The sequence below is a fragment of the Zingiber officinale genome, chromosome 10A (genome assembly GCF_018446385.1).
Source record: "Zingiber officinale cultivar Zhangliang chromosome 10A, Zo_v1.1, whole genome shotgun sequence".
NCBI classification, from domain to species: domain Eukaryota; kingdom Viridiplantae; phylum Streptophyta; class Magnoliopsida; order Zingiberales; family Zingiberaceae; genus Zingiber; species Zingiber officinale.
The window spans coordinates 78,464,244-78,478,314 of record NC_056004.1 but is presented as its reverse complement, the minus strand read 5'-3'; the positions used below and the strand labels follow the sequence as shown (position 1 = coordinate 78,478,314).

Below are 14,071 nucleotides of genomic sequence, written 5' to 3'. Positions count from 1 at the left end.
TATCCATTCACTTAATATTTGGATGTCTAAAAAATTAAGAATACATCCACTACTACACCGTTGCCCGGGGCTTACATGTGGTCATGATTTGGATGAAAAAAACTAGACAAGGTTAATAATAATAATAATAATAATAATAAAATACTGATCCAGAGTTGCTCTCATTTTATCAATCTCTCCCCAAGGCACCAGTTTAGCAAGCATGTTTATTCCAAATAAATCTGATCATTCCAACCTGTTATAAACTTAGCCAAACATGAAATGCTTTGGTAAAACTTAATTATAAGTCCTTTTCAAACACAGTTTTGAGTCCAACCAAGATCCAAGAAATTCCATTTAAACTCTATGCCACAATTAGGTTTAGTTTAGGTGAAATTTAATTTCAGAGCACAACCGAAATGGGCGGTAAATTGTTCCTCAATTATTGCGCATTACAAAGGAAGCACGTATTGGTAACTGAGAGCAATGATGGAAATTTTACACCAATTCAGCCTCAATTTGAGTTCAACCTAGAACAACAAAATCCCAGTTAAATATGTTACACTTAAGTTTAATTTAGGTGAAACTTAAATTCAGCTCATAACACCAATAGACAGTCAATTAGTCCACAAGGATCCCAAGTAGCAACGGGTGGATCTATAATCTGAGAGAATTTAAGATACATTTGTTGCCGTCGAGGTTGCATCACAGGTGTGCCTGACCTTTGTAGGATGTACCAATTCTGGTAATATCCTCCCTAGACACTTTAATTTGTTGACCATTTGGGTTGATATGCAGTAAGTTGCACACGGATCACTAGCTTTTGCAAATATCAAGTTTGTGCCTCTACAAGAACAGCAAGAATGATCATATTTGTCAAAAAATGATTCTGTAGTTGCAAGTTATAGACCGAAGTCTATCTTTGCTCGATTCAGCACGCAAGTCACCAAGGAATAAAATTCAGGCTCTTTCTCCTTTATGAGGTCTATTGTACTTGATTCATGTGCGTTCACCTGAAAGAAGTAGAAAACAGTACTTAAATATTATACTGGAAGCCAGCAACATCTTAAACATGATGTATGGCGGCTAAAGAAAATATAAATACAGCAAATGTCTAACAGTTTTGTGTGATGACAAAGGTAAAAGTAGCATTCTTCACCTAAGCAGTAACGGAATGCGTGGAAAACAAATAATTGCTGATTTAAGATACCAATAGTCCAAAGCAAATGCTCACTATCTGGGGGTTCTTGGTAAAACAAATACAGATAGTGGATCACCCAGACAATTCTTTCCAAAATCAAAAACTGAGGGAACAATTGATTGCCTATTATTAAACAATATATAAGAAAAACATCCGGTTGCTATAATATATCTTAGAATTTTGTACACATTGGTTTAAAATAAACATGTTTCAGAATGAAAAGCAGTACAGGTTTATGCTTTTCTATACTTTAAGTGGTTTGGTAAAAATATCCCAATTTCTTATGAAACACTAAATTGCTGGTAAGTATAAGTCATTGTTTGACTATTGCAATCATAGTTTATAGAATAATGGTGGCAAAAGGCGAATACGCTCGCCTCCAACGCCCCCGCCAACCTGTCCCAGGGCCAACACGGAGGAGGTAAATCACGGACGGCTACTAATCTTTGGAATAGTGACTAACATATAAGGGAGGCATTTACCTCGGCTTTGTCGAGATTTGAACCTCAGACCTCATGGTGGCAACATCTCATGATGGCAACACCTCATGCGCTAGCCACTAGACTACCCCAAGGGGGCATAGTTTATAGAATAATGATCCAACGTAGAATTGATTTGGGTCAGAATCGGATCGGTCAGGATCGGATCGTAGAATCGTACGATCCTACCAAAACCCCTTAAAATTTTATGATACATGATTAATAACTAAAAAAAATATATAAAAATTTCATTTGTATATAAATAGATTAATAATTTTGCATATACATGCAATCGTCGACCTTCGACACCTCAGATAATATTATTACTTGCACAAATTTAAATTAACTTGTAATTTAATTACCATTCTCGATCACTAGCACTCAATAATATTTATATTTTCATATCATAAAATGAAAAAGTATAAAATTTTCTATTAACACAATAATAATAATAATAATAATAATAATAATAATAATAATCACATTCAACCTTAAGTGACAAGATGACTTAATTTAAAGGCCAATATAAAGCAGCTACCATAACAGAAACTATTGAATCCTTTGATTCGAATACAAACGTCAAAAATAATCTTCTAAAGACCTGTTGATTCCACAAAATATCAGACAATAAGCATCCAAAAACTCATTGTTTTAGAGAAGATAAAGGGTAAAATATTATTGCTAAAAAACTATCTCAAAAACAACTAAATAGATATTTAAATAATCTCCAAATCCTAACTCTGCAAAAGATGAAAATAAAAGATAATAAAAAAGATAAAATCTTTCAGGCCTTCGAAAATGCTTTAAACTATATTTTTTTTTATAAAACTAGGCGGTTAAAGGTAAACCTTGAAATTAACTATAGATCTCTGAACGAGCTTCGATTTGTTATATTATAGGTTCCGTGGTTCGACCCAAGTCAAAAGTTATAGTCTCTCAAAGCTTCCACTGATCCTGCTTCAATCATGTTCTGATCCTACCGATCCTATTCAAATCCTACTCCAATTCTACTACAAAAATCAATTTTGCACGATCCATGCTCGATTTGTGCTTCTAGATCGAGGATCATGATTTTACAAACTGTAAGGTCTGACTTTAAAAAAAAAAAGAAAAGAAAAATTCAAGGGGGAGCATGATAATAGGCTCTTTATTTTACTTAAGGAGAGCAAAATTGCTAATAACCAACTAATGGACACATGGGCTCGGCCCAATTGGTAAGGAATGGACCTAACCCTAGGATTTAGTTCTTATAAGAGAGACGGTGAAGAGAAAAGAAAAAAAAAAGAAAGAGAAAGGAGAGCTCTCGGCGGAAGAAAAAAAAGGGGAAAGGAGAGGACTCAGCATTAGAAAAGAAAGGGAGAGGGAGAGCTCTTGGCTTCGACCTTGGAAGGAAGAACGAGGCGTCACCTGCATCAACACCAAGCCTCCGAGCAAGACACCTCTTAAACCTTTTTCTTTCCACTCCTTTAAGTTTGTTTTCACAGCAGTTTTTCCAGCTTTTCTTTCTGCTCCTTTGAACCCATATACGCAGCAAGTTTTGAGGGATTTCTAGATTATCCACAGCAGTTTTTTTTTTTGAGGGGGATTTGAGGGCTAAGAGGAGCAGATTATGGGAAATTTCTGAGTTATACACAGCAGGATTTTGAGGGCAATTGTGAGGGAGAAGAGCAGCAGGATTTTGAGAGGAAATTGGGGGCATGAGCAGTAAGTTTTTGAGGGGGAGTTGGGCATTACAAGCAGCAGGTTTCTGGAAGGATTCCTTGGGCTATTTGCGACAAGATTTGAGAAGTTGTTGAAGTGTGTGGGTGGCAACAGATTTTGCCAAATGATTGGTCATTTGATGTTTGAGGAGGTCTGGGAGTGTGGATGTTTATTTAGCCTTAAGTAGTTAGTAATGTTCATATCTACCAAGCATCACGTAGTTAATGGTATACATGCATATTTGAGCCTCATAGAAATTAATGGTATGATTGTTTAATTGGCTTCATGTGGTAAACGATAATCATGCTTATTTAGTTTTATTTACTGAATGATATCCATGTTTATCAAGTTCATGTAGTTAATGATGTATAGATGCTTATTTGAGTCTCATGTAGTATAATGGTATGATTGCTTAATTAGCTTTACGTAGTAAATGATAATCGTGCTTATTTAGCTTTACTTAGTTAGTGAAATCCATGTTTATCGAGCTCAGGTAGTTAATGACATACATGTTTATGTGAGCCTTATTTAAATCAATGGTATGAATGCTTATTTAATGATGAAAAAAATGAAAAAAAAAGACAATGATGATGAGGACTAATGGAAATTCTGTGAGGGTCAAGATCCCAAAGGGACCCCGTTTACGGGACAAGGCCCCAGAGGGACCCCAATACCAGATTTCCATATTTGGCCATGACCCAGTGACGAGAGTTGCTGACGCCCCGCCACCTGGCACCAGGATTAAACAGATTGATCAATCGAACAAAGGATAAAGGATGACTAATGCATCTCCACCTAAGAATGATATACGATAAATGCTAAAAGAAAATGCTATATAATGTAATGATTGAAGGATGCACAAAAATAATGTTGCGTGATACTCATAGTTTAATGTTTTATGAAAAAAATGTCTATATGCCTGCTTACTTGCTTGTTTGACAATAAATTCCAAGTAAAAGTAGATTTAATGATGCATGTGATTGGTTAAGGAATTTTGCTGCTACGGTTTAGAGGTGCTGAGTTAAACTCACTGGGTTTGGTTTGTGGCAGGTGAAGAAATGGATGACATTGGAGGCTTGGACCCTTGACCTGACTAGGCTGGATAGTACACTCCCGAGGACCTTTCGATTCCGCATAAAGAATAAATAAACAACATTTATGATTTAGAGAGAATAAAGTAGTACTCAATTTAGATCCTCAAGATATTTGACTAGTTTATTAATTACAAACAGTTTTCTTATTTATTGGAATGTTATATGGTGCATGGAATGTAAACAAAAAAAAAACATAGGGTCATTTTAGTTGGTATCAGAGCAAAGGATCTTGTAAGGATGTGTACTGCCAGTTCTGGGAAGTTCAAGAGCTGAGCCCCAAGTATGTGAGTTATTACCGCTTTGAATTGTATATGCTGAATTTAAATGCTTATATGTTATAAAAGTTAGGCGGTTAAATGTTTCGAATGAGTGTAAGATGGTTACGAGTGGGATTTGATGATATGTGCAGATATGCCTCCAAGACGGGTCTATCAAAGGCGTAGGGAAGATGGCTATGATGGAGGAGAACGTGAGGAGGAGAGACATGTCGTGCCTGATCCCCCATCTCCGCTACCAGATGTTGCTACCCGTATACTGGAAGGAATGGCTCAACTCCTAGAGCAGCATAATAGTAATGCCCATAGGGGACGACAGGAGGACGTGTATGTGCAGTTCAGGAGGATGGACCCTAAGGATTTTATTGGCACTACTGACCCCTTTGCTGCTGAGGGGTGGATCCGATCCTTGGAGGTGATATTCCGATACATGGATATGGTTGACACTGACAAAGTTCGATGTGTCATATATCTGCTGAAGGATGATGCTTCTCTATGGTGGAAGGGAGCTGAAAAGGGGGTTAATCAGAATACCCTGACCTGGGAGGAGTTCAAGAAGATCTTCTACGAAAAGTATTTTACCATTGATGTGAGATCAAGGTTGAAAAGGGAGTTTATGAGTCTTCTGACAGGGAGACTTGTTTGTTGCTGAGTTTGTCAAGAAGTTTGATAGAGGATGTCATTTTGTGCCCCTAATTGCAAATGATGCTACTGAAAAATTAAGGCACTTTTTGGATGGTCTCAGGCCTACCATCCGCCGGGAGGTTTTGCTGGCCGATCCGACTGAATATCACGATGCTGTCACTAGAGCCTACAGAGCCGAGCAGTCCTTGAAAGATATCGAGTGGGAAGTGCAGAGGAAGAGGCCTCCTCCACAACAGCAACAACAGCAAAATAAGAAGTCATATACCGGATCATATAAAGGACAGGGACAACCGAAACCTCAAGGGAAAACGAAGAGGAAGAGGCCTCCTCCACAACAGCAACAACAGCAGAATAAGAAGTCATATACCGAACCACAGAAAGGACAAGGGCAGCCGAAGCCTCAAGGGAAAACGAAGTAACAACCACAAGGAGCAACTGCCCCAAAGACAAAGGAAAAGTCATTGTGCAAGGAGTGCAATCGCCAGCACTATGGCCAGTGCCTGTGGGGTACCAACAAGTGCTTCAAATACAGAGGAGATGGGCACAAAGCAAAAGAATGCCCAAAGTTGCGAGAACCGGTGATCGGACGAGCATTTGTGATGCATGCCAAGGAGCAGAGCCAGACACTACGCTTGTCACAGGTAATCCAACTAATTTAATGTATTTATTGTCTATTGCATAAAATGTTAAGCATGGGCGATTTAGGATTGCATGTCTTGAAGTTTTACATGATCTGAGATGGGACATCTAGTAACGGATTATATACCAGAAATATAGAGCTCCAAACATAATAAGGACGGAAATTTGATCGATTCGAAATGTTAAGAGGCTTAACAGGCGATTTTCAGAAATTGTTATGCTTAAATGGCTATAATGCTATTGTTGTCACAGGTAGTATATCTATTGCAGGTGTAGCTACCGATGCTTTGCTAGATTGAGGAGCTACACACTCATTTATATCCGAAGTCTTCGTAAAGCAACTGGGAATCTTACTAGAAGACAGGGGTATCTATTGCAGGTGTAGCTACCTATGCTTTGCTAGATTGAGGAGCTACACACTCATTTATATCCGAAGCCTTCGTAAAGCAACTGGGAATCTTACTAGAAGACAGGGGGATTGGATTTAGAGTCACCGGACCTTCTGGTGAGCAGATGTTATCTACCAGAATGGCGAAAGACATGGAGCTTAGACTACATGAGCATGTTGTTTAGGCAGATCTCATTGTGTTGCCAATGCCTGAGTTCGACATTATTCTGGGAATGGATTGGTTATCGCAGAATGGAGCTTCGATCGACTTCCGACAGAGGTCAGTGTCCGTCCGACCACCTCGCGAGGAGCCGTTTATTTTTGAGGCAACCAGGAGCAGACAGAGGCCGCACCTCATTTCTTGCATCAGTGCAAGGAAGCTCATGATGAGGGAATACCAAGGAGTCCTAGCCAATGTTATTTTGATACTGATACAGTCGGCCAAAAGGTGGAGGATGTCGAATTTGTCCGAGAATTTCCTATAGTATTTCCTGAGGATGTCTTTGGCATTCCTCCGAAAATAAAGGTGGAATTTTCCATTGAGCTGTGGGTACCGTGCCAATCTCTAAGGCACTGTATAGACTCGCTCCGATAGAAATGAAAGAACTGAAGGATCATATTCAAGAGCTAATGGATAAAGGATTCATTCGCCCAAGATTTTCGCCATGGGGCATACCGGTGTTATTTGTGAAGAAAAAGGATGGAAATATGAGACTCTGTATCGATTATCGGGAATTGAATAGAGTGACAGTGAAAAACAAGTATCCTTTGCCAAGAATCGAAGATTTATTTGATCAATTGCAAGGGGCGTCGATATTCTCGAAGATAGATCTTCGATTAAGATACCACCAGCTGAGGGTAAAAGAAACAGACGTGCACAAGACAACTTTCAGGATGCGATATGGACATTATGAGTTTATGGTGATGTCATTCGGAGTGACAAATGCCCCAAAGATCTTCATGGATCTTATGAATCGCGTATTTCAACCGTATCTCGATCAGTTCATTATTGTATTCATAGATGACATTTTGATCTATTCGAGGAGCAGGGAGGAGCATAGTCAACACTTGAGGATCGCCTTACAGATATTTCAAGACCGAAAGTTGTTTATAAAGTTCAGCAAGTGTGAATTCTGGTTAGAGAAAGTAGCATTCCTAGGCCACATTATTTTGAAAGATAGAGTAGAAGTAGATCCTACTAAAGTCGAGGCAGTCAAGGGATGGCCAATGCCTAAAAATGCAACCGAGATACGCAGTTTCTTGGATTTGGCGGGATACTATCGGAAATTTATCAAGGGCTTTTCTTCCATTGCAGTGCCCTTAACGGCCCTGACGAAGAAGAATGCAAAGTTTATATGGGGAGCTGATTGTTAAGACAGTTTTGAGTGGTTGAAGCAATCACTTACTACAGCGCCAGTTTTAGCTATGCCATCAAGACAGGGAGAGTGTGTTGTATACAGATGCTTCGAAGCTAGGCTTGGGTGCGGTTCTTATGCAGCACAAACGAGTCATTGCATATGCGTCCCGACAGTTAAAAGTGCATGAAAAAAAATATCCGACCCATGACCTTGAACTGACAGCGGTTGTGTTTGTTCTTAAGATATGGAGACTATTTGTATGGGAAGTGCAAAATCTTTACTGACCACAAAAGCCTAAAGTACTTCTTCACCTAGAAAGAGCTGAACATGAGATAAAGAAAATGGCTAGAGCTTGTGAAGGACTACGACTGTGATATTAACTACCACCTCGGGAAAACTAATGTGGTTGTTGATGCCTTGAGTAGGAAAACGGCAGTCATCGCACAACTATCAGTACAGAAACCTCTTCAGATAGAAATTCAAGGATTTAACCTCGAGATATATACTAGGGTTCAGGCTCCTAGCTTAACCACTCTAATTGTACAGCCTACCTTGAGGGACAAAATTCGGATAGGACAAGCTATTGATGGGCAGCTACAGAAGTGGATACAGAAGGATGAGTCTAAGGGTTTGGGTTTATATTCAGTTGAAAATGGTATTGTCAAATATCGAGGTCGACTCTGGGTTCCTGGTGTTGACTCACTTAGAGTTGAGATTTTGACAGAAGCTCGAAATACTCCATATTCTGTACATCCAGGGGGTACAAAGATGTATAAGGACCTGCAGTTACTTTATTAGTGGCCAGGTATGAAACGTGACATCACGCATTTCGTATCTGAATGCCTAACTTGTCAACAAGTCAAAGCAAAACATCAGACGCCAGTAGGGATAATTAAGCCACTTCCAATTCCTGGGTGGAAATGGGAGAACATCACCATAGATTTTGTAGTGGGCCTACCGAAGATGGTGAAAGGCTTTAATGCCATTTGGGTGATAGTCGATCGACTCACTAAGTCGGTGCATTTCCTACCAGTGAAGACAACCTTCTCCATGACTTAGTATGCAGAGTTGTACGTCCGGAAAATAGTCAGATTGCATGAGATTCCCGTTTCTATAGTATCGGGCAGAGATCTGAGGTTCACCTCGACTTTCTGGAAAAGTTTGCATTCGACCATGGGGACTAAACTATTATTTAGTACAACATTTCATCCCCAAACAGATGGTCCATCAGAGAGGGTGATACAGATTTTAGAAGACTTACTACGAGTGTGTGTGATCGATTTCCAAGGGAGTTGGGAATCGAAGCTACCGCTTGTGGAGTTCACTTATAGCAACAATTATCAATCATCTATAGGCGTGGCTCCTTGAGGCACTTTATGGAAGGACATGCAGATCTCCTATCCATTGGGTTGAAGTGGGAGAGAGGACAAAGGTGGGTCCAGAAATCGTGAGGCATATGGCGGACCTAGTAGCCATAATCAAGGAGAGAATGAAGACCGCTCAAAGTCGACAAAAGAGTTATGCTGACAAAAGGAGAAGGGACCTGGAATTTGCAGTTGGTGATCACATGTTTGTGAAAATAGCACCGATGAAGGATGTTATGAGATTTGGCAAGAAGGGTAAGCTCAGCCTGAGATTCATTGGGCCTTTCGAGTCCTAGACAGGGTGGGAACATTGGCATATCGTGTGGCCTTGCCACCTAATATTACAGGGGTGCATAATGTATTACATGTCTCAATGTTGCGCAAGTACATGTCAAATCCCTCCCACGTGCTGAATTTCGAACCACTGCAACTTACCCCAAATCTGTCCTGTGAGGAGAGACCCATACAGATACTGGATCGACAAGAGAGGAAGCTACGGAGCCGGACGGTTAAGATGGTCAAGGTCAAGTGGTTGAACCACGCTGATGAGGAGGCCACTTGGGAGACAGAAGCTGACATGAGGGATCGCTACCTGGAGTTAATTGGTAAGTTTAAAATTTCGAAGACGAAATCCATTTAAGGGGGAGAGGATTTGTAAGGTTCGACTTAAAAAAAAAGAAAAGAAAAATTCAAGAGGGAGCATGATAATAGGCTCTTTATTTTACTTAAGGGGAGCAAAATTGCTAATAACAAACTAATGGACACATGGGCTCGACCCAATTGGTAAGGAATGGACCTAACCCTGGGGTTTAGTTCTTATAAGAGAGGCGGTGAAGAGAAAAGGAAAAAAAAAAAAAAAGAGAGAAAGGAGACTCTCGGCGGAAGAAAAAAAAGGGGAAAGGAGACTCTCGGCGGAAGAAAAAAAAGGGGAAAGGAGAGCTCTTGACGGAAGAAAAGAAAGGGGAAAGGAGAGCTCTCAGCAGAAGAAAAGAAAGGGGGAGGGAGAGCTCTTGGCTTCGACCTTGGAAGGAAGAACGAGGCCAAAAGGACGCCCCACCGTTGCTCCTCGTCGTCACCTGCGCCAACACCAAGCCTCCGAGCAAGGCACCTCTTAAACCTTTTTCTTTCCACTCCTTTAAGTCTGTTTTCGCAGCAATTTGTCCCAGCTTTTCTTTCTACTCCTTTGAACCCATATACGCAGCAGGTTTTAAGGGATTTCTAGATTATCCACAGTAGGTTTTTTTTTGGAGGGGGATTTGAGGGCTAAGAGCAGCAGATTATGGGAAATTTCTAGGTTATACACAGCAAGATTTTGAGGGGAATTGTGAGGGAGAAGAGCAGCAGGATTTTGAGGGGAAATTGGGGCATGAGCAGTAAGTTTTTGAGGGAGAGTTGGGTTTTACAAGCAGCAGATTTCTGGAAGGATTCCTTGGGTTATTTACGACAAGATTTGAGAAGTTGTTGAAGTGTGTGTGGGTGGCAACAGATTTTGCCAAATGATTGGTCATTTGATGTTTGAGGAGGTCTGGGAGTGTGGATGTTTATTTAGCCTTAAGTAGTTAGTAATGTTCATATCTACCAAGCATCACATAGTTAATGGTATACATGCATATTTGAGCCTCATATAAATTAATGGTATGATTGTTTAATTGGCTTCATGTGGTAAACGATAATCATGCTTATTTAGTTTTATTTAGTGAATGATATCCATGCTTATCGAGTTCATGTAGTTAATGATGTACATGTTTATTTGAGCCTCATGTAGTCTAATGGTATGATTGCTAAATTAGCTTTACGTAGTAAATGATAATCGTGCTTATTTAGCTTTACTTAGTATAATTCATGCTTATCGAGCTCATGTAGTTAATGACATACATGTTTATGTGAGTCTTATTTAAATCAATGGTATGAGTGCTTATTTAATGATGAAAAAAAAAAAAAGAAGACAATGATGATGAGGACTAATGAAAATTCTGTTAGGGCCAAGGTCCCAGAGGGGCCTCAATACCAGATTTTCATATTTGGCCACGGTCCAATGACGAGAGTTGCTGACGCCCCGCCACCTTGTACCAAGGTTAAAGTAAAATGCATAGTAATGTATAAAGGATGACTAATGCATCTCTACCTAAGAATGATATACGATAAATGCTAAAGGAAAATGCTATATAATGTAATGATTGAAGGATACACAAAAATAATGATACTTATAGTTTAATGTTTTATGAAAAAAATGCCTATATGTTTGCTTACTTGTTTGTTTGACAATAAATTCCAAGTAAAGGTAGATTTAATGATGCATGCGACTAGTTAAGGAATTTTGCTACTACGGTTTGAAGGTGTTGAGTTAAACACACTAGGTTTGGTTTGTGGCAGGTGAAGAAACGGACGACGTTGGAGGCTTGGACCCTTGATCAGACTGGGCTGGACAGTACACTCCCGAGGACCTTCCGATTCCGCATAAAGAATAAATAAACAACATTTATGATTTAGAGAGAATAAAGTAGTACTCAATTTAGATCTCCTGGATGTTTGACTGGTTTATTAATTATAAATAGTTTTCTTATTTATTGGAATGTTATATGGTGCATGGAATGTAAACAAAAAAAAAACTTAGGGCCGTTTTACAAACTATGGTTGCAATGCATATTCACTGATCCAACTTGAAAACTCAAGAACTCCAAGTGAACACTTAAACTACAGTAATTTACAAGTTGTGTTGAAGATTTGCACTATGCTTCGGTATGAGAGCAACTTACAATGACTTTATTTCGTGTTCCATGTTGCTAAGTTGCTTCCAATATAAGTGCAAAATCTTGAAGAGGATCCTCTATTAATAACAAAGCAAGCATAATAGCACCAGAAAATGCTACAATATTCAGCATGCTCCTCCTATAGAGCAATTCTTGAGACCACTTTGATTTAGTAAAGACATTTTAAAATTTCTTTATATGATATTTCTTAGGTTTCTGCATCAATTGACTTGAACCCAGATGGTAAAAGAGATATTTGGCCTACCGGATATAAAATAGATGAGCTTCTGCCCATGTCTGCCTTTAAACCATAGAGCATGGTGCATGAAAAGCAATGTATCTACCATGGTTTAAAATTTCGACCAGTATCAGAGTTTCGATTTATGATCGGAACGATACGGTTTCAATATCATATCGTGTCATACCAATATAGTTTCAGTATTTTTAAAATATAAAATATATTAATTGAAATTAAAAAATTTAACCTAAATATTTTAATAAATAAATAATAATAATAATTTTTTAAAAAGAAAAGAAAAAAAATGCAAAACGTGAAGGTGTCGTTATCCCACGGTGAACTCCACAAGGTCGCAGCGCCCTGATGGTATCTACCTACAAATTTGCATCTAAGTAGACCTATTTCTTTCAAAATATCAACAGATACTTTTCCTGTAAGGCAGACATTGTTCACCTATAAGAAGCTTCAACTCCTCTGGTCTTTTCAAACAAAAGTTTCGCAGAGCCTTACATGTCACGGCTTAGCTTCAACTCCTCAAATCTTCTGATATCTAGGAAAGACTGATTAGGATTAGGATCCAACCCCTAATACCATAATGAACTAGACATGAATGAAACCACAAGGGCACGTGCCTAGCACAAGAATTTTGTTTTGAAATACATAAGATTAACAAATGAATGGATAAGATGATAATTTCCTTGTTTGAAGGAAATCCAACAACTAGATAGTAGGGTCCATCCGACTCAAGGTCACTATCAACCATAGATCCTAGAATTAAAATGAATAGGGTGAGATGTTGTGTACAATTCAATGATTTTGCAATTGCTAATCGATGAGTTCTAGGAAATTGAGGAACAAAAAAATACAATGATTGTGTAGAAAAAATTAGCCTTTAGTAAAGCATGTGAACCATCTAATTATAGAAATGATTAAAGTGAAAGATGAAGAGTGAAAATAACAACTAAGAAGACACAAAATTAAGCAACCATCAAAGTTCAGATTGTACCATGGAAGTGGTACCAAAAATGACAATGATATAATAAGTTTTGATAGATTAGTAGCATTCTAAGAAAAGCATGAACCATCATTATTATCAAAAGTTATAGTAACAATGGCGATGCATAAGTAGAATAAAAATGATAAAGTGATGATGGTCTAGACAATAATGTTCGTCCAACTTTTTTGTAATAACACTTGGAGGGATAGTTACAAAGTACCAAACTCCTTCCTCTCGTAGTCCTAGAGTGGCAAGAGAAGAGTCATCAAAGTAAACTGAGTAGGTGAATCATCATGACGTAATGACAATAAGGTAAATGAAAAAAAATAATAATAATACTATTCTATCAACTGCAAGGAAGAAACATGACTGGACCATCCTTTGAATAATAATTACTGCAATCTGCTAAACACCAACCAATGACGATGGTTGGACTCGTACTTTTCCTGGGAATCTTGCACTCTCCTATTCTGCATTAGAGAGTGGCACATGTATATGGTCAACACATGCATGATTAGGGAAGCTAGCCCAAGTGCATTAGTCCAGCACATCCAACTTGTCAAAGTTCCAACACACACTCGAGGTGAAAAGACTAATACAACTGCTAAAATGGTTAAAAAATAAAATATCTTAATGAGCAAAAGGACCTATCCACAATATAATCAAGATTCCACTATAAAATTTACAGCCGTAAACATGAAAACAGTTATGATAAATCCTAGGTCAATGAACTAGACTAATGTAAACATTAACTAATAACAAGAATAAAAGTGCATAATTAATCTAAAATACCACACTAGTGTCAGCATAATAACAGCATATATAGACAACACCTAAATTAGCATATAAGAAATTACCACAAAAAGTAGATAATGAGACTATCAACATGGCACACATGATCAATGAATCCCAAAATTCATGAGGGCAACACAAGCAATTACGACCAAACAAGCAAATAAGGTA

The 14,071-nt window shown here is 38.6% G+C and overlaps 1 protein-coding gene across 4 annotated transcripts in view; it reads right to left on the bottom strand.

Annotated features, from left to right (window-relative positions):
• Window positions 1-410: 410 nt before the first annotated feature.
• LOC122027016 (tRNA threonylcarbamoyladenosine dehydratase-like) overlaps window positions 411-14,071 on the bottom strand; it is a 70,619-nt gene continuing 56,958 nt past the window's right edge. For 2 of the 4 annotated variants that reach the window (XM_042585811.1, XM_042585813.1), the window contains one exon: window positions 411-992. In XM_042585811.1, the coding sequence (XP_042441745.1) occupies window positions 882-992 (111 nt within the window). In that variant the 3' untranslated portion in view covers window positions 411-881. The remainder of the gene's footprint in view (window positions 993-14,071) is intronic. The other 2 variants (XR_006124244.1, XR_006124245.1) reach the window with 2 other exon arrangements.